General features: G+C 48.6%; 2 protein-coding genes across 4 annotated transcripts; one reads left to right on the forward strand and one right to left on the reverse strand.

The window, feature by feature from the left end:
• Positions 1-5,154: 5,154 nt before the first annotated feature.
• On the forward strand, positions 5,155-12,995 carry LOC122371169 (serine/arginine repetitive matrix protein 2-like). 3 transcript variants are annotated; one of them, XR_006254684.1, is made up of 6 exons: positions 5,166-5,460; positions 7,984-8,155; positions 8,550-8,730; positions 10,307-10,402; positions 10,654-11,486; positions 12,438-12,995. XR_006254684.1 is itself a non-coding variant. In XM_043347303.1 (5 exons), the coding sequence occupies exons 2-5, from the start codon at positions 7,996-7,998 to the stop codon at positions 11,417-11,419; spliced, it is 1,200 nt and encodes a 399-aa protein (XP_043203238.1). In that variant the 5' UTR covers positions 5,155-5,460; positions 7,984-7,995; the 3' UTR covers positions 11,420-12,995. The 3 variants fall into 3 exon arrangements, 2 of the variants coding, with proteins under 2 accessions (XP_043203238.1, XP_043203237.1); XM_043347303.1 differs by having other exon boundaries at positions 5,155-5,460; positions 10,657-12,995; XM_043347302.1 differs by having other exon boundaries at positions 10,654-12,995.
• LOC122371168 (protein ALP1-like) lies at positions 12,984-18,772 on the reverse strand. The gene is made up of 3 exons (XM_043347301.1): positions 17,181-18,772; positions 15,522-15,724; positions 12,984-14,131 (listed from the first exon to the last, which is right to left on the reverse strand). The coding sequence occupies exons 1-3, from the start codon at positions 17,471-17,473 to the stop codon at positions 13,359-13,361; spliced, it is 1,269 nt and encodes a 422-aa protein (XP_043203236.1). The 5' UTR covers positions 17,474-18,772; the 3' UTR covers positions 12,984-13,358.
• Between the last annotated feature and the right edge of the window lie 877 nt (positions 18,773-19,649).

Genomic DNA, 19,649 nt, shown 5'->3' on the forward strand with positions numbered 1-19,649 from the left:
TGGGCATCACCAATTCACCTGGAGCCGAAGGGGCAGACTGGACGGCCTTGGCCTGGACAATTCCGTCTCTGTGGGGACTACAGACGTCTCAACAAAGCTACCATCCCCGACCGCTATCCTCTTTCGCATATCCAGGACTTTTCATCCAACTTACATGGCACTACCATCTTCTCCAAGCTTGATCTCCAGCGCGCCTTCCATCAGAATCCCGTCGAGCCTTCCGACATTCCCAAAACCGCTCTAACCACTCCATTTGGCCTCTTCGAAGCACAGATGATGCCCTTCGGCCTCCGCAACGCTGCCCAGACGTGCCAGCGCCTGATGGATGAAGTGCTCCGAGACCTGCCTGGCTGTTTCGTGTACGTAGACGATATCTTGGTGGCCAGCGAGTCAGCCACCCAGCACAGAGAGCGTCTCCATGCTGTCTTCAAGCGCCTCTCCCAGCACGGAATAAAGGAGCACAAGGCGAAGAGTCAGCTGGGGGTGGCCGAGCTGGACTTCCTCGGCCATCATGTCTCGTCGGCAGGCATCTCGCCTCTCCCCAGCAAAGTGAAAGCCATCACTGACTTCCCAACCCCACAAACGGAGCGCCAGCTGAGAAAGTTCATCGGAATGGTGACTTTCTACCATCGCTTCCTGCGTCCAGCAGCTGACCACCTGCAGCCACTGTACAGCCTGCTCACTCTCAAGTCCACCTCACGACAGGACGGAAATTCGGTTTTTGTCGGTGAATTTGGTAGCTATTCATTCTTTATATTTCCGAACCAAAGGACATCACTTTTATGCCAATTCATTAGCTTTTTTGAAGGTGGGAGGGTCCCTTTAAACGTGTTTCGGCGGAACAGTTTGCATCAGCACCCGACTACGTCAATTCACGCAAGTCGCAACTAATCTCTCTCTCTCTCTCTCTCTCTCTCTCTCTCTCTCTCTCTCTCTCTCTCTCTCTCTCTCTCTCTCTCTCTCTCTCTCTCTCTCTCTCTCCTCTCTCTCACACACACACATACGATGCTGGCAGATCTGGTCAGAGCTGGATAGAATGAGGCGGAAAGAACGGACCCCAGCTCCCGGAATTCAAGAAGCGTCTATCCGACTACCTCACCGCCGTGCAGATGCTCACCGAATGTCAAGGTGAGGCTCAGGCTCCGACTCCCGACATCTAGCTCGTTGCCGCGACTCCGGGCAACTCCGACTCCGAAACCCTGATGTAAACATCATCTGTAGTCTGAACTAATGACGACAGCTTTTGCTATTCCCTGAAACCCTATTAAGCAAACAATTGTAGCTGGGAATGAGAAATAAGTACCGTTTATTTCAGATGATGACAAGGTCGACTCCTTGCTGGAGTTCCTCCTGGTGAATCCCGAGGAGATCATCGGCTCCAAAGACAACAAAACCACTCCTCATTTTGAAGAGGCGGACCGGGACGGAATGCTCACCCTTATCGTGGAAGGACAACGGGTGGCCGATGTCACTCTGTCAAAAGCTGATGCTCTCCTGCTGTGGGCTGCAGCATTTCCTGTTTTCAATCAGAAGGCACCCTCTCAAACAGCCAAGAATGCCCTCGCATTCGTAACGGAGTACATCTTCCAGAAGAAGACAGGGAACCTCGTGATCGGTAACAGAGTTAACAGAGGGGCAGATCCCTGTTAGCCCGGGTTCCGTAGAGCTGTCAGAGCGGTCGTCGGATCTGTCGATCCTCAGTGATGATCGGAGTGAGTTGATGTATGAGTGGTATGCGTGTGGAACGTGAATGTGGCCTAAATTCGTCCTTTTTGTACTTGTAACTGACGTGAAAGAGTGAAAAGCCATGGTGAGTGGACTTCTTTTGAATAAATCTGAATCTGAATCTGAATCTGAATCAGAGTTCTCGCGCGCATCGCAAAGCTGAAAACGCTAGTGGACTATAACTCTGTTCCGTTTCAAGCTTGCAGCCGAAATACCTTGCTGAAAGCAGTGCGTGATTTCTGTATATACAGTTCATACATTTTAAGCGCAAATTCTTGAGCGGAGGAGCGATCTGCCGAAGAAATTCCGACCGCAAGCTTGATATGGAACAGACTATAGCCGCTGACATCATAGCGATGATGCGGACAGGTTCGAGAACCGATATGCTGCCTTGTCATTGCTATGTGTCACGGACAGTTTTTTTCTTTTGTTTTAAAGTGTTGGCCATGTGACGACCTTAAGGAACGGAACGTGTCATTCCTCATGCGTGCCACGTCCAAATCTCACTAACGCACATTGTACTGTGAACGTGAATAATATTTTCCAAATATTTGTGTGTTGGTGACCTTAAGCCCTAGTGTAAAGACAAAAGAAACCAGACTGACCTCCAGATGATGTGAAGACGATGCTGTAGTCGACGATGATGAGGAGAAGACGACGAAGAGAGGACGACGAAGAGAAGTGTGCACAAATTTTCGGCCCTAGGCCATCCTCAGGTGATGAGAGGGGAGGTAGAGGTAAGGAGGGGGAGGAAGACCACCTCCGACGGTCGCCGCGGCGAGGTACCAACTGACGCCAGACGGAGGTTTGAAATGACACCAGTTGGCGCGCGAGGTGACCTGCAGCGCCACCTGTCTCGGTAGGCCATCTGTCGGTCACCGTTCGGACTGGCAACTCCTTCAGCCGCCGGTTATAATATCGGCCATGATGTGGTTTGGGTGTTCAGCGATGGTCTGCGGTCTCGAATAAATAGCGATTCTGCGATTTTCCTGTTTGGGCCGTCTTTGCATACCGTCAAGATGTTGATGCGGAAGCAGTTGGTGATGTCTGTTTGTTCGTTTGGGTGGCAGGTAGTCATGTGGTCGCCGAGGGGAGTGTCCGGGTTTCTGTGCCGCGCGTCTCGGAGGTGCTCGTTAAATCTCAGTCGCACGCTTCGTCTTGTCTCTCCGATATAAATATTCCGCGTCTTTACTTTTTCACACAGCTCACAGGCTATCTCATAGACCACATTTTTTGTGTGACACCTGCCACCCAGACCGCTCATACAAGTCGCGCATTTGCGACCCCCTCCAGGGCAGGGGGGCGGTTCCAGAGCGGAGCGCACTAGGCTCTTTTTGAGGCTATTGTCGTTTTTCCACGCCACTTGGAATGCCAGCCCTGACGCCCGGACTGTGCCCTGGATTTTGTGAGCGAGCGAGTCATCGATGAATGGCAGTGAGATGAAGCACAGAAACCCGGACACTCCCCTCGGCGACCACATGACTACCTGCCACCCAAACGAACAAACAGACATCACCAACTGCTTCCGCATCAACATCTTGACGGTATGCAAAGACGGCCCAAACAGGAAAATCGCAGAATCGCTATTTATTCGAGACCGCAGACCATCGCTGAACACCCAAACCACATCATGGCCGATATTATAACCGGCGGCTGAAGGAGTTGCCAGTCCGAACGGTGACCGACAGATGGCCTACCGAGACAGGTGGCGCTGCAGGTCACCTCGCGCGCCAACTGGTGTCATTTCAAACCTCCGTCTGGCGTCAGTTGGTACCTCGCCGCGGCGACCGTCGGAGGTGGTCTTCCTCCCCCTCCTTACCTCTACCTCCCCTCTCATCACCTGAGGATGGCCTAGGGCCGAAAATTTGTGCACACTTCTCTTCGTCGTCCTCTCTTCGTCGTCTTCTCCTCATCATCGTCGACTACAGCATCGTCTTCACATCATCTGGAGGTCAGTCTGGTTTCTTTTGTCTTTACACTAGGGCTTAAGGTCACCAACACACAAATATTCAAGTTGAAACAATGCCCTACATCCAAGAGGCGTTCCGACAATTAAACAATAATATTTTCCAAATAAGTTTTAAACACCGATGATATAACGTTCTGTTAAACGCCGTGCGATCTATTGATCAGTTCAGTTATAATTTCTGACAAGACGTCTATCCCTGTGGGGTTGGGCTGTCTGGAGTCTAGCTAGCTACGAGCTAGGAGTCTGGAAAATAAGAGCCAGGAAGAAATAATTTTGAGTAAAATTAATCGTCTGTGAAATCAATGTGCGCCAGCCAGTTTTCTCAGTAATTCAGCTAGCAATTCTCGTGTTGTGTTTAAAGAGACGATTTCAGTGAGGGTCGAACTTAAGAAAAACGAACTATAGTTGTGTCAATCGGTTAACAAAATTTCGGTATACCAATACCACGGAACATAATATAGCCTACGACAGTCGTAGACTATATATTCCGTGCCAATACCGAACAAATACCGATTCGGTATTCGGTAGTATATACCAAAAGCATTTGGGATTTTGGTCGGTATTATGAAAATCAACTATTGCCATAAAAGATTTGAAAACCTTTTCGATAAACCTTCTGAACTTAAACTTGATTTACTAAATGACATTGGATGAATAAAAAATGGCAATCATGACACATTTCTCCCAAATGCATGATGTCCTAACAAATGGGACATGGGGCAACACATCAGTCAACCAATGTTAAATGGCAACTTATCAGTGCTAGCAAATTAAATTCCAATACCATGAGGACAATTATCTTACAAAGAAAGCTAATGTGCAAGACATAAACATGCATTAATTTTAACTCACTGTATGCTGGAAAACATACTTGTGTCTGGTGGCATCTGATGATGTTAATTTTGTCATGGTTAATTTAGCAGTGCTGTTATTACACGTTTTTTGCAGAGGTGAAATAATTGACTTTCTCATTTAATTGGTACGTTTTGCTTCCCCACTATAGTCTGTTCCATATCAAGCTTGCAGTTGGAGTTTCTTCGGCAGATCGCTCCTCCGCTCAAGAATTTGCGTCTTAAAATGTAACAGCTGTATACACAGAAATCACGCACTGTTTTCAGCAGGGCACTTCGGCTGCAAACTTGAAACGGAACAGAGTATATAGTTCGTTTTTTTTTTTTCAAAAGGACGCTGGCTCAAAGTGCAATATCGAAGCTCTCACGTGTGTTTTGGCAGCTTCAGTGTCTGGCCAAGAATTTCTTACCGGAAAAATGACCGATTTCAAATTGTGCACAGTAAGTAGCTGGAAATTGTTTCTTAAAAATGAACATACTATGATGACGTCACTGGTGGCAGCAGGCACCCAAATGTCCGTGCAATGGGACAAGTGTCAACGAATTTGGGTGAAACTTAGTTTTTCACTGTTGCCGAGCATAATTGAGTAAGCGGTTCCGTCCATGATAGTTAAGCCCGGTTCTCACTGCCGTTTTTCGATCGTTTGGCGGATCGTATGGTGATCGTATCGTGATCGTATGGTGATGGGATGGGGATCGGCACGCCCGTTTCCCGATCGCCGCGATGGTAATCGTGTGTTTGCAGTGAGAACCGGGAAAAAACATGATTGTGCGCCACGTTCGGAAGCGGCGGATCGTGCGTCGTAGTGCGTTCCGTCGAAAGATGGATTGAGTTTATCTTTTGCCTTGATCGTATCGTGCATCGTGTGGGGAAATTGCTGTGCTGCTGCTCTTCTTGCTGCTGCGTTGTGGAAGGTTTGTGCTGACATATTTAATATAACTATTTGGCTGGTCTGTGCTTTAGATGATGCTAATTGTCCACTTCCATTTCATTCTTATAAGTTGTATAACTACATTTGATGTTGATAAAGATGTTGACGTTGACACTGATGTTGAAAAATATGCGATATTTTTGGTGTCAAAGAAAAGTGGAAAGTTCAATTAAAAAAGTAGTGGATTTATGAATGCAGGCAATTTCTCTTATTTCCAGGCTAACATGATCTAAAATATAACACATCATTGCTTGTCACTAAACATTATTTATTGAAATGAACTCCAAACAGTCCCATTAGTTAGACACCTACTACCTATGTGATACGTTGCCTCATTACTAAGTTTTGAACCATTTCCATATTCATGTGCCAATAAAATTTGATGAAACTTGATAGGTAGCATATTTTCCATGACATTGATGGGCCCACTTATTCATTCCATACCCAAGACGTCTCTGTCTAAATGAATTACTAAAACGTGTGTCAACAGCACAAAAATGTTGCTGATTTTTTTTACACCAATTGCAAGGTTGAATAATGAAAATAACAGCTGATTTTTTATTACTGTGCTGAAAGAGGCCTCTTTTCTAGATCTGTCGTCCAGCATGTTGCACTGCAGCTGCATCCTAATTCATGGAATTTGTTTATTATCTATCTAGGTCATTTCTGCCTTTTGCACTCCTCAAAAACTGAAGAAATTCACAAAATCAAAACATGAATAAAAAGAATACATTCTTCTAAGGTTGAAAGTAAGACCACACATTGATGCAAAACGTATTACACGAAACATTTTAAGTTGCACTCATGACCCATCACCCAACCACACATTGTCAGGTGATGGTATGTGACATTAGGAAAGGTGAGGTCAGGTTGGGTTAGGTTTTGTTATTTCCGCATGTAGTACCTAGTCTACCTGACTTTTTGCATTGAATGATTGTTTGAACAATTTTTGGCATTAGTAAGCATGGTGTCCCAGGAAGATGCCAGATTTGGATGACGGATATATAGACCAAAACAAGCCTAACTTAAGCTGACCTAACCTTACCTACAACCTACAAACCTACAACCTACAAACCTACAACCTACAAACCTGCAACCTACTGTACAAACCTGCAAACCTACTGTCCTACAACCTTTAATGGTACTAGTTCAGTTGTCCCAGTCTGACGTCTTCCCGGGACACCAGGCTTAATAGGTATATGGTTTTTGACAATTTTATGTGGTTTTTATTCAATTTTGAGCCAGGAGTGCAAAAGGCAGATTTTACCTCTATCTGTCTTTCATTGCTGTGAAAATATATTGTTTTTGTTGATATTGTTTTGCACTATGTGTACAGCTTTCCAAGCATCAAACTAGAATGATCTAAATGTCAAACTATGTCCTGTACAATGCACAATGCACATGTCTCATGTGCATTGTGCACATGAGACATTGTCATGTCTCATGTCTGACATGAATTGGAATGGGATCAATTCATTAGCTATCAATGCCTATTGTGTCAGTCCCTATGCTGAGCAGTTCATTGATGGCCTGCTCATTAGGGTGACCTTAGCCAAAATTGTAAACAGTGACTAGTGTGCCTACTGCTTTCATAGGCATGTCATTGTGGTGTTACATAAAATCATTTAATGATGTAATGACTATTTATTTTTGCTTTCCTCGCCTAGGTAGGAGCTAGCCTAGAGACTTTTCATTGATTGCACTTGGAACATTATTTTGATAGCATTTGGAACTTAATTTTCCCAAAATATTAATGGTTTTATAATGAACTGGAATTTTTGTTTGCTCCACCAATGGCAGCTAAGCATTGTAATGTTTGCTTACCTCACCATGCTTGTCATAGAGATACAATAATTTATCGTAAACCAAAGCCAGGCGCCGACCTGACACTGCAATAATTTCGTAGGAGTACCGTTCCAGGCTCAGCATATGTCTGTCGAGCCCGGCATTCTGCCCAGCTTGCAAAACCTGAAACACAGGCTAGGTCTGAATGAGTCCAGCATGAGCCAGGCCAGTCTGAGTTCAGGCCACGAAAAACGCCGGCCGGGCCCGAAGTTGAGCCCAATGCTTGGCCTGTGAGCTCCAAACTTGCATCACTAGTATTGTGGGTCGGCCGCCGCGTGCTGTCCCGGTGACCCAGATTTTGACTTGATCAGCTGAGACTGATTCGTCTGCTGACCGCCAGGGGCGCTGTGTTCCCCCTTCTCGTGTCGGGCTGAGTGGTGGCGGGCGGGGTGTCTGAGTGACCAAAAGTTTTGAGCTGTCCAGAGTGTTCCCTGTGCTAGGTACCGTTAACTTCAATTAAGTTCTTGTAAAACGTCACACTAGCTTGTCAGTCAAGTAATTGTTCAAGTGTCACCTCACCTCATGTCACCTCATCCAGACATGCTCATTGGTGGTATGATTTGACACAACTTACTGGTAGTGATTTGATGTGAGTGTCCCTACTACAGGCGCTCGAGCTGGTTTTGTGATCTGTTAATGTACATACGCCTTCATTTTGCAGATTTTGTGGGTGATGGCCGACTTCTGGTCTGAACGAGCTGAGGAGCGACTCATAGAAGCAATCAAAGAATATACATGGCTTTTTGATTGTAAACATCGTTGGTACAAAGATAAAAATAAAAAACAGAACTCATGGATGGAGCTCGCAGGACTATTCGGAGATGGAATTGGTGGTATGTACTAATGGTATACATATTTCTGTGTACGCACTACCTACATACAGTCCTAGATCACAGTTGCATCATTGCAGGAAAATACAAGTTATAGCTAGTTGATTAGTTGCTGTTGATTAGTGGTTCATAGTTGCTGTTTCATGAATTGTTTTGGGTAGTGTGACTTGCCTGTGAACTTTTCACCTCATAGGTATTACTGTGTAGGAGCCTGGAGCCTACCTGGCTCAAGCCCTTTTATGTAATGTGGTAAAATGTGACTTTAGTGTGACTACTTACGATATGCTTCCCAATGCACTCTGAAATAGCACAGGCGATTCAACGATATGGCCACAAAACTTGACAGTATCACTGTCAATGAATTCACAGGTTACATTAATATATCCACTGTTTTCAGCGCCTGAGGTCGAACGGCATTGGCTCCTGATGCGGGACAGGTACCGAAGGGCCAAGAAGGCGAGTATGGCTAAAGTTCCGAGTGGATCCAGTCGGCAAGACGCCGAGCGCTCGAGGCCAAGGTGGCCGCTATTTGAGGCCATGGACGCGTTCCTGGCGCGTCACACGTGCCAGAGGAGGCGGTAAGTTGCGAGTGCTTGGTTTTTCACTTTAAGTTGTTGCTCATTCACCCGTGCTTTGCTGGAGTTTCACGGTCCTCTCAAACTCGACTCCTGGACTGAGACAAAAAGGGCGTGACTTTAGGTCAAAATTTTCGCAAATTCGAAATATGCAAATTGTGGCTACTGGCTTCCCATCCATAGATAATATTCCTTGAGATTCAGTAGCGGCGGAACACCCTCAATTAGGGGGGGGGGGGCACTGCCGACTTTTGGTCCCATTCTTTCCATGCAACACCCATAGGGCTAATGTTAAAATGCCCAAATCAAGGGGGCGGCATGGTGCCCCGGAGCTCTCCCCGTTCCGCCGCCTTTGCTGAGATTCGAGGTCATTTATTGCTCACTGTTATCCCAGCCAGATGTCAAACTACGAAAAATGTTTTTTGAGGTGAGGTAACTAACTGTGACCTGGTTATCTGACTTCTTCATATTATGTCTTCCTTGTATGACTTCTTGTATAGTTGGCGCAACATGAGTGCAGTACTTCACTCTGCACACACTTTGTACCTAAACTGTTGTGTGCCAGTGATCACCAAAATGTCAAGAAATTCGCCCATTCCTTAGACGAAGACAATAAATATTCACATGCTTGGAGCACGTCTTGACCCACGCCCCTTTGGGGTCTGCCGAGCAACGCGCCCTGCTGGGGGGGGGGGGAGCAATTTGCCCCGCTCCCCTAAGATCTCGAGAACCACGCAACATAGCGACAAGCGACAAACGGTGTTGGATAGCCCCAACATGGAACTACCTTGTGACCCAATTTCATTGACCTAGGTCAAACCGATGACAGTGTCCCAAAATTGCATTTTGGCTTGGGTGTCAGAGGGGAAATTGCTTTCCAAAAATGGGGATAAGAGTGGAAAATTGCTGGCCAAGGTGAGGCCCAGAAAGATGGGAAAAGATCGATAGCATTAATTTTTATCCATGCGTGATAAAATATGAGATGTACAACGATTATCCACGCTAATGCTTTTTCTTCGTAATATTGGGAGTGGAAAATTGCTCTTCAAAATTGGAGGTGAGAGTGTTAAATGATTTTCATTTGGATGTCGTTTCCCACCCAAAACAACAAATTTTGTAACACTGACCGATGACGTCATGTAGGTCAGGTCAAATGTCGAATTTTCACAGTGTACAGGCAGTTCAAGAAATACATAGGTACGTTGTAAAATCGAGTAAAATGCATTTCATGGGAAATCATCGATGGGGAAATGTTCGTCAAACACATATTTTGCTATTTGAGGTCGCTGATACCAGGTCAGGTCACAGAGGTCAGGTCACTAAGGGTCACAGCATGAAAATATCATGTGAGGTATGTTTTATGGTCCATTTTATATGCCAAATGCGATTATGTGGATCAGGCAGACTCTGGGGTCAGTAAAGATTATTTTCTGGTGAAGGTCAGGTCAAATTAGGTCAAATTTCAAAGTTGATATTTTTGCATAAAATGGGTATCGATTCGATGCAGCTCAAACGGACACAGACGGACGAACGCGAATCTGGTGATAGTTGTTAATATTCCATGAATTTCTTTCCTCAGGGGCGGGGACAGCTTCTCCGTTCGACCAGCCAGTCAAACAAGCGCCTCACACGGCAGCCAACCAGCTGTCTACCGACAGGAGGATGGCTTTGTAAGGTACGTACAGGCGAAACCCCTCGCCTGCCTACAGATTTTCTAGCTGAATGCAGCCGTCATTATGGGCGGATACATGACGAGGGGGATGGGGATGGAGGGATATAGCTTGGAGCTAGTTATCTTGGAGTTAGTTATCCCTAGAGCCTGGGTCTAGTCATCTTCGAGAGCCACGCCAAACGATCAGCCATCAGAGCCCTTCCATGCGTTCAGATGACCCTTCACTGGCTTCAGTTCATCTATCCTTTTTTCAGAAGTCAGGACGTGCCGGCCTCCGTCATCATCATGCTGGAGGATGGACGGATCCTCTCCGAGTCCGCCGCTACGCCTGGCGCGAACGACCAGGGCGGACCATCAGCCGGGCGGCCCCGAGCCACAGAGCCGGAGCGCTCACACCGACGGAGCCGCACTCGCAGCCGCAGCCCATTGGGCCAGGCGAGCCCAGCCGAGCCGACGCGGCAGCGCAGCGTCAGCCCAGCCGAGCCGCGGCAGCGCAGCGTCAGCCCAGCCGAGCCGACGCGGCAGCGCAGCGTCAGCCCAGCCGAGCCGCGGCAGCGCAGCGTCAGCCCAGCCGAGCCGCGGCAGCGCAGCGTCAGCCCAGCCGAGCCGCGGCAGCGCAGCGTCAGCCCAGCCGAGCCGACGCGGCAGCGTCGCAGCCCAGCCGAGCCGCGGCAGCGCAGCGTCAGCCCAGCCGAGCCGCGGCAGCGCAGCGTCAGCCCAGCCGAGCCGACGCGGCAGCGTCGCAGCCCTGCCGGGCGAGCTGGGCAGCAGCGCGGACGTGGTGGCACCGGACGCCCACCCACTTCGGTCCGCCAGCGTCGCCGCCACCAGGATGAAAGGCAGGGGCAGGGCGCAACTTGGCAGGAGCAATTCCTGTCCACATGGGAGAAGTCTAGAAGGCCGAATGACCGGGTAAGTGCCTTTGGGGACTACCTAACGCACTTAATGCGCATGGTGCCGGAGGAACGGACCATTGACATGGAGGTGGAGCTCGTGCGTGTCGTGCGAACCTTCATGTGAAATGAGCATGCGACTGGCTAGTCGCATGACCATATCACATGTTTTGCCATGTTATCACATATTTTAACCCGCGCACCGACGGGGGGGGGGCGGATATCCGCCCCCCCCTGAGGTTTTTCGCGAATAGCGGGAAGTAGCGCCGCGAAATTTGGTATGACTATTCCCTCATCAATTTTACACATGGTGTGCAAGTTCAAACCTCGTAACTTTTAATGTCAGGTCACCAGGTCACTTTGAATGACCCAACCTCAAGTCACTTTTTTGCAACTTTGTCACCGTGCCAGAGCTACAGTAGATGTCGGAGACCTTTGAAAGTCGCAGGATGTTATAAGATCATTAGTAGCTACAATTTGTATATCTCGGAATTTTGATATCGGTGACCTAAGGTCAGGTCAATTTCGCGACTTCCCCATTATAAGTCAATGGGGGAAAAATCAACTCCCTATTTTTACCACTAAAACGGGTCGGAATGGCCCCATATACCATACATGACTTTATATACGATCAACCTTCACTACCTTGAGGTCTGTTTTGCTGTTGGGCAGCTGTGAGGTCATGTGACGTCATCAAAGGTCACCAAAGGTTTTTGGCCAATAACTCCGTACAGGAACAAGATACAGCCGCGTGGATGGTCTCATTGTGTTCAGCTCGTCAAGACGCATCGAATGATATACAATATACATGGTGACCTCGAGGTCACGTGACCTGAGGTCAACCTTTGACCTTGACCTTTCGAGGTCAACATATATATCATTCGATGCGGATTGACGAGAGGATCACGATGATGCCCTTAGTTTGTTTCTATCTTGACTAATTCGAAAGTTATTCGAGAAAAACTCTCAATATCTAGCGCCGCCATTTTGACTTTTTCGACCCCTGTGACGTCATCTTTGACCTGACCTGAAAATGACCTTAGTAAAAATTGTAGATCTTGACCGTGCGTATCCGATGCCGTTCACCGCTTGTCGCTATCTTGCTTCGTTCTCGAGATCTCAGGGGGGGGGGCGGTCATCCGCCCCCCCCCCCCGTCGGTGCGAAGTTGGCGCAGACCCCCGTCGGTGCGCGGGTTAAGTTTTTCTATATCTTCAAAGTCAAATAATCCTGTGGCTATTTGCGCGCGTTCATGAATGTCATGTGGCCTTCAATAAGTGTCACCGTGTTATTGTTAGTTTTCAAATTACGTGTCTTGCACATATCAATGCGTCGAAGTGTGCCGCCGGTGGCGCATCGGGACTCAGTCCTGTGTCAGTGTGCGCGCGTTCACGAATGTCATGTGGCCTTCAATAAGTGTCACCGTGTTATTGTTAGTTTTCAAATTACGTGTCTTGCACATATCAATGCGTCGAAGTGTGCCGCCGGTGGCGCATCGGGACTCAGTCATGTGTCATGTGTCAGTGTGTTATTGTTAGTTTTCAGTTTGTGTCTTTCAGGCAGTGCTAAGCTGCCGTAACGGGCGCGCCACCGCTGGGTTATATAGCGAGGCCGGAAGATGTGTACTGGCGTTGGTCTTCACACAATGCCTCAGTTGTGAATGACTGATTGTTTAAATTAAATAAAACCTTCGTTCTCAGGCCAACACATGTATTTGCATACACTCGGCAGCAAATAAATCGAGGCACCTAAAAGCACCTAAAATCTGTCCATTGCGGACGCACGGTGCTACGAGCGGGCACCGGGCGAACAATCCGAAGCAGCACCGACGGGCGTCGAGCGAACCGGCACTCGATGGAGGCACCAACGGGCGGCATGCAGAGGGACACAATATATACACGCATTGCAATGTGCGGGACACGAGCTGAAAATTAACAATGACACGGTGACACTTATCGAAGGCCACATAACATTCATTAACGCGCACAAACTGACACATGACACGGAAGCACCGACGAGTCGGGCGGCAGAGCGCTCTCAGCGACAGCCCCCGCAGGCAGACTCTGGCCTACTGCAGTCGGCCTCGGCGCACAATGGCATCCTGCCAGGGCACGCTTCCCTCTGGCGACACGAAGTATCGTGCAAACCGCTCGCGAAGGTCCGCTGCGCCCCTTGCTGGGTTGTTGGCCCCCATCCGACCGATGTCGGCTAGACCACCGCCTGCGAGCTCCCGGCGCCAGGCGCCCTGCATCACCCGCCCACCATCGTCCGCGTCGACGTCGCCCTGGGAGATGTAGCGCCTGTCGTTGGAGACACCATCGCGGCGACGCAAGAAGTTGTGGAGAACACAAGTGGCCTTTACTATGGCGTCCACAGTTTCTATCTTCGCCACTATTGGCTGCCTGAGTGAGCGCCATCTTGTCACTAAAATGCCGAACGCATTCTCGACCACTCGCCGCGCCCTACTCAACCGGTAGTTGTAAACGAGCCGCTGGTGGTAGTCCTCTTCTGCTACACCCCCCAGCCTCGATCCTGGGTAGGGACGCATGATCCGCTGCCTCAGCTGGAACGCCTCGTCCCCAATGAAGACATACTCTAGCTCTCCGGGATCGGCACTGGGCAGGTTCAGGGTGTCCTGTTGCAGGCGTTGGCCGAACGTGGAGTTGGCGAAAATGTTGGCGTCATTTTCGCGTCCGTACGCCCCAACGTCCACGTACGTAAATGCGTAGTCCGCATCGGCGACAGCCATCAGCACACTGCTGAATGTAGCCTTGTAGTTAAAGAAGGCTGAGCCGGACAGACGGGGACACTGAATCCGGACATGTTTTCCATCGATAGCACCTGCCAACAGAACCAGATCAACATTTTATGCGTCGTAAACCATGGTGACTTTCGTTGCTAAGCGTAGGTATGTCTGAATTGTAGAAAGTGTATAAAATAATGAAGTTGCTCATGATCAACGATTCACTCAAAGGTCTAAAAATCGCAAATCCCGCCGCTAACCTAATTTTTATTTCATTAACCTGCGCCCTGCTGGAGGGGGGGGGGGGGGCGCAGGTATGGTTTCAACACCCACTAGTTTTTTTACGAATATCTAAAAAAAAAACGGCGACACTGAGCACCTTGCACACCTTATCATGCATCAATTTTACACATGTTGTGACAATTTTAGACCAAGGTCATTCAAGGTCAGGTCACCAGGTCACCTCAAGTGGCCTCACTCATAAGATGTTTCAATGTATGCCATAGCTACACCGAGTGACCGGTCGCTTTGAAACTTTCAGCGATTGACAAGAGCAGCAGTGTATACAAAATGTATCTCTTAGAATTGTCATATCAGTCACCTAAGGTCAGGTCAATTTTCCGACCTCCCCATTACAAGTCAATGGGAGAAAATTCGAAACCGCCTCTTTTCGACGAAAACCATACTTAACACCCTCAAACACTTAATAATAAGTAACTTCGACATACTGAACATAACAATGGCACCCGTGACCCCTCTATGCCCCTGAGGTCATCTCAGGTCACGAATTGTATCTCAAAGTTTTTCGCGAATAACTTTTGATAGAGACATTCAAGCGATGAAAACGCCATAGATGTGTTCAACTCGACGATACGTATCGACTGATATGTAGCATGACCCTTTCCGGTCAGGTCATGACCTTGACCTGAGGTCAAAATTTCAAGTTGACTTTTCAAGGTCAAGTTATAGTTAATTCGATGTGTCGTGACGAGAGGAACACAATGCCGGTAACAGAAAGCTCGTGCAAGGCTTGAGTCAAAAGTTATTGCAGATAAACCGTTTCCGAAAAAAATCGTTTATTTTGACAGTTGTTGCCCCCTGCAGGCAAAACCGTTGACTTCAGGTCAAATCTGAGGGAATTACTCAGAAAGAGCGTTAATGAGGCTATCGAATGCGCTTTTCCGCGGCGCTGTAACTCTATTGGTTCCCGAGTTATGCGTCGGCTTCTTGAAAATTGTCGATATTCGATCTCAAAATCGGCGAAATTTGGCCTTCAATGACCTCTGATGACCCGACCTTTGACCTGACGAAAAAAGGGACTGAAGTGATTTCGTCATTGTTTTTGACGCTGTTTCGAACGCCGCTTTCCTCGTTCCCCGTATTTCCCCGCTTTTCCCCTCGGAATATGACCTGAACTCAGATTTAGTGGAAAAAGATCATTATTTGTCATTAACGGCAACACAATAGTCAAAATGGTAAGGTTCATACCAAGGCAGTGTGGAAAATTCCATCTGTCTTCGAACTCCTCAGCGATGTCGAGCCACCTTTGGGTGGTAGGTGCAGACATTTCTGTGGGAACCAGCTCTTCCCACAGGACGTTGCACACCTCAGGGATGATGCTGGAGACCGTCGACTTCCCCATTCTGAAGTACCGGGCGGTGTCCTGCTGGCTCATGCCAGAGGCCAGGTACCTATAAAGCCAGACAGGAAAACACGTAAGTTAATATTCCTATCAGCAGACAAAACTCAGCACATCTTGACAATACACTGAATTTGCAACCATTAACCCGCGCATCCCTGGGGTATTTTCCATAACGCGAGTGACTGGGAGGGGGGAGGGGGGCTTTCCAGAGCCCCCCCCCTAACTACTGGGCTGATCGTCAAAATTCAAACGATCTCTGATATAACCCTGGGAAAACTGTTGAACGAACCTAATTTCATTGACCTAGAGGTCACCGATGACGTCACAGGTCAGGTCAAAGTAAAAATTATCGGCATTTTTGTTTGTTCTCAATTTAGGCTCTGAGTTCTCACCACCGGCTGAGAAGTCCGATCTGGCTCATTTTTGGTTTACGCACTCCTTGATATGTATATACCTTAAATACCTAACCTGAGGGTACCGAACTTTTACTTCGAATTCTTGACCGCATCCACTTTCGGACCCCCTGTTCCGGATTCTGCCTACTACACTGAACTTATGGTACTGGTTATGTCATTGATTGCCCTCCCAAACCGGGCTGGATCCCCCAAAATACTGCAATCTGCACAACACTTCACCAATCACCATAGAATGAAACAGTTCAGTATAAGAATCTAATGAAAAATTAAAACAGACTTTGTAGCGAATCATTTAGTGGTGCATTCCCCCGGGCGCTCCGGCCGCCGCGGCCGGCTGATTGTTTACCCGCGCAAGGCCTCCCGCGTCTCTTTCGGCCAGGGCCGGGCGGCACGCGCGGCTTTCCTGCGCGCTTCTGATTTTACTTGTTATTTCGTTGTGTAAGTAATCCCTATGTAACGCCAGTTTACTTATTTACCTTGATTTCTACTGCACAACATATTGGTGACTCCTCGTGAACCATATCCTTTTACCTACGAGCTTTCGGTATTATGGCGCGGCTACCTCCTCTCCCGCTGGAGCGTTTTGAGCACAAGCAGGAGTCATCACGGCTGGACGCAAGTGAATGTAATCTGACATCTTTTGAGCGTGTTTGGGTCACGCCATTGACTCCTCGTCCAGCACTCGCGCTGCGGACGATCGCCGACGCCTCAGCACGCCCGGCTACCGCGTGCCGACGCGGCGGCGTCCATTGCCGTACCTACCGAAAGCGGGTGGCGCGGTGGCGCCATCTAGTGAGCGCCACCTCATCTGTCAACTACAAGCTCGCCATCTATGCCGCCCTTTGGCTGGCCCAGGTCGGCCCAGGTGGAGTGAGGTGGAGTGCGGCTGCCGGGTGGCCGGCAATGGCATCACGGAAGACGCTGTCAAGTTCGACCTATTTATTGGTCGCGAACCTGCCGACACTGACAGACGTCGCCCGGCAGGTCCGTGACGCCATCACGGCCGCGCCGACCAGCTACATGGCGCTGACAGCCCTGCGGACCCGTCTTGACAGAAACAGATAACATCAGAAACAGGTAAAAACTCACCTCAACGTCATTGCCAGGCGCTCCGCTTCAGGGATTGCAGCTCTGAAGTTGGTATCCTCCTTCTTCAGGCGGGGTGCCACAAAGTCCAGCAGCTCATCAAATCTCTCAGGCATCATTCTATAGGCCCTATAAAATTCTTCTGGGTGGTTTCGTGCTTCTCGTAAAAGTGTAGCGTACTCTCCCCTTATATCCCTGTGTTTTAATGTTTCCCTGACCCATATTTTCTTTTTTTGTTGAGGAACTTCGCTGCCTGAAGCTAGCGCTAAAAAAAGGAACATGTCTTCGTCCGCCATACCCTATTTTGACCTAAATTTATTTATTGAACCCACAAAATACAATATCAAAGCACAAAACGTCTGTTATTGTTGTGGTTTCCAAGGTCATCGCACTGCGCCATGATTGGCAACGAATAGAATAAACAACGCCTCTGCGCATGCGCGGCGTACGATGGGAGCAGCGGCCCCAGGATCGTATCGGGCCTAGAGATTTTTATCTTTTTTCTCTAGCCACGCTCACCATACCATTACCATACGATCACCATCCGCTTACCATCCGCTCCGATCGGTTTCGGCAGTGAGAACCGGGCTTTATACGTTACATTGCAATACGTGTTCGACAGCATGACGTCACCACTGTCCCCATATCTGGTTCCAAAACGCACATATGGAAATCATCGGGAAGAAATAACATGTTAAAATTAGTCGACGTTCGATTTTCTCAGGTTCAGTTTTTGCTCGTTTTGGCGGCTAAAACACGTGCTTGTTCGAAAAACATACTTGGAGCCAGCGTCCTTTTGAAAAAAAACGAACTATATTCATTTTTTTCAGTTGGCATATGAACCTGAAGGAATCGATAATGAACGTTGTAATCCTAAATTAACATTTGCTGCTTCGTGCTTGTCTGTCCTTAATAAGAAGCATAATTGACCCTGCCTCTCCAATAACCGCCCTATCTTTACTATTTAGTGTTCTCCTGCCTCTATTGCAGTTGAGAGTATGCGCTTAATTGTTTTATCCGTGTCGTTGATAGGTGGCTGGAGAAGCTGAACGCGTCACCCGGCATCAGCTCGGTCATGATCGAGCAGCTGAAGGTGAAGGCAGAAGAAGATGAGACCTACCGTAACTGCACGCTGATGTTGGACGGCATGTCGATAAGGCAACACATCACCTACGACAGCGCCAAGGATGACATGGTGGACTTCGTGAACCTCGGCGACGGCCAGCAGGGTGCAGCCAGGCGGCCAAAGACGCGCTTGTGTTCATGGTCGTCGGAACCTCAGGCCACTGGAAGGCTCTGGTCGCCTACTTCCTGAACCACGGCCTCACAGCAACCGCCCAGTCCCAGCTCGTGCTGCTGACGCTCTCCAGGCTGCACGAAGCCTGGAGAGTGGTTCGCGCCCTGACGATGGACGGCCACACATCAAACTACCGGATGTGCGCAGTGTTGGGGTGTGACATCGCCTCAGAACAGACATCCTTCCTGGAGCCAGCAAGCCAGCGGGAAATGGCAATCATCTTCGACGCATGTCACATGCAGAAGCTGCTGAGAAGCATGTTGAAAGCGTACGGCATGATTGTCAGCGCTGACGGACAGCAGGTGAAGTGGGCTTTCATCGAAGAACTGCAGAACTGAACTGTCCTCATAGGAGGGGTCCTGTAGACCATCAGAGGCACGTCAGCTACTAAAAACCTTGGTTCTCATTAGGAGAAAGGCCTAAACATTCATTTAAGATGCTTTGCGACATTTGACTCGCATTCAAAAGTTCGTGCGAGCCCCCCCCCCAAAATGCACTTTTTAACACGGGAGGGCACGAGCGAGTCTATGATGTCGACTGTGGTTGGCCGCCCGGCCGCTTTACGTATCTAGCGAGCGGGTTTTACACAGGCCTGTCCTATCTAGTCTTTATATCTATGGCTCTGTGCCTAAATGCAAATGGCCGCCGGCCTGACAACCGACGACCTCAAGAAGCTGGCCTTCCAGCTGACAGAAAGGAATCAGCTCAAGCACAGCTTTGATGTGGATAACGAGCGAGCCGGTGCCGACTGGTTCCGTTTTTTTCCTGTTGGCTCGTGGCTTCGCTCCAATATGGTAAGGGAAAATAGGTGTTCTTCATAATGCCTTTTATTTTGTTATGCAATGTAATTATGGCTGTTTATTGTTAGTCTGGGAATTACACTATGTCTTCTCAACGATAGCTCTAGTCTTCTTATCAGCCAAAGACAGGAACGATAATCCACAGTTACTGTTGCAGTTCCTGTTCTCAGTGCCAAGAGCAAGGCCCTATATGCCAGGAGATGCGATATGCATTACGCTAGTTGTGGTTTTGCCTGCGTTTGGGATGGCCGCTGCAGCTGCAAGAGGACGCGCGTTGCTGAAGAAGCAGCGGCCCCGTGATGACTACGGAAATGTGGTGTAGTTCACCACCGTCGTGATGGACGGTGAATCCTCCAGATGAAATCGAGCTATACA

Source organism: Amphibalanus amphitrite, unplaced genomic scaffold, assembly GCF_019059575.1.
Source record: "Amphibalanus amphitrite isolate SeventyFive unplaced genomic scaffold, NRLGWU_Aamphi_draft 001212F_arrow, whole genome shotgun sequence".
Taxonomy (NCBI): domain Eukaryota; kingdom Metazoa; phylum Arthropoda; class Thecostraca; order Balanomorpha; family Balanidae; genus Amphibalanus; species Amphibalanus amphitrite.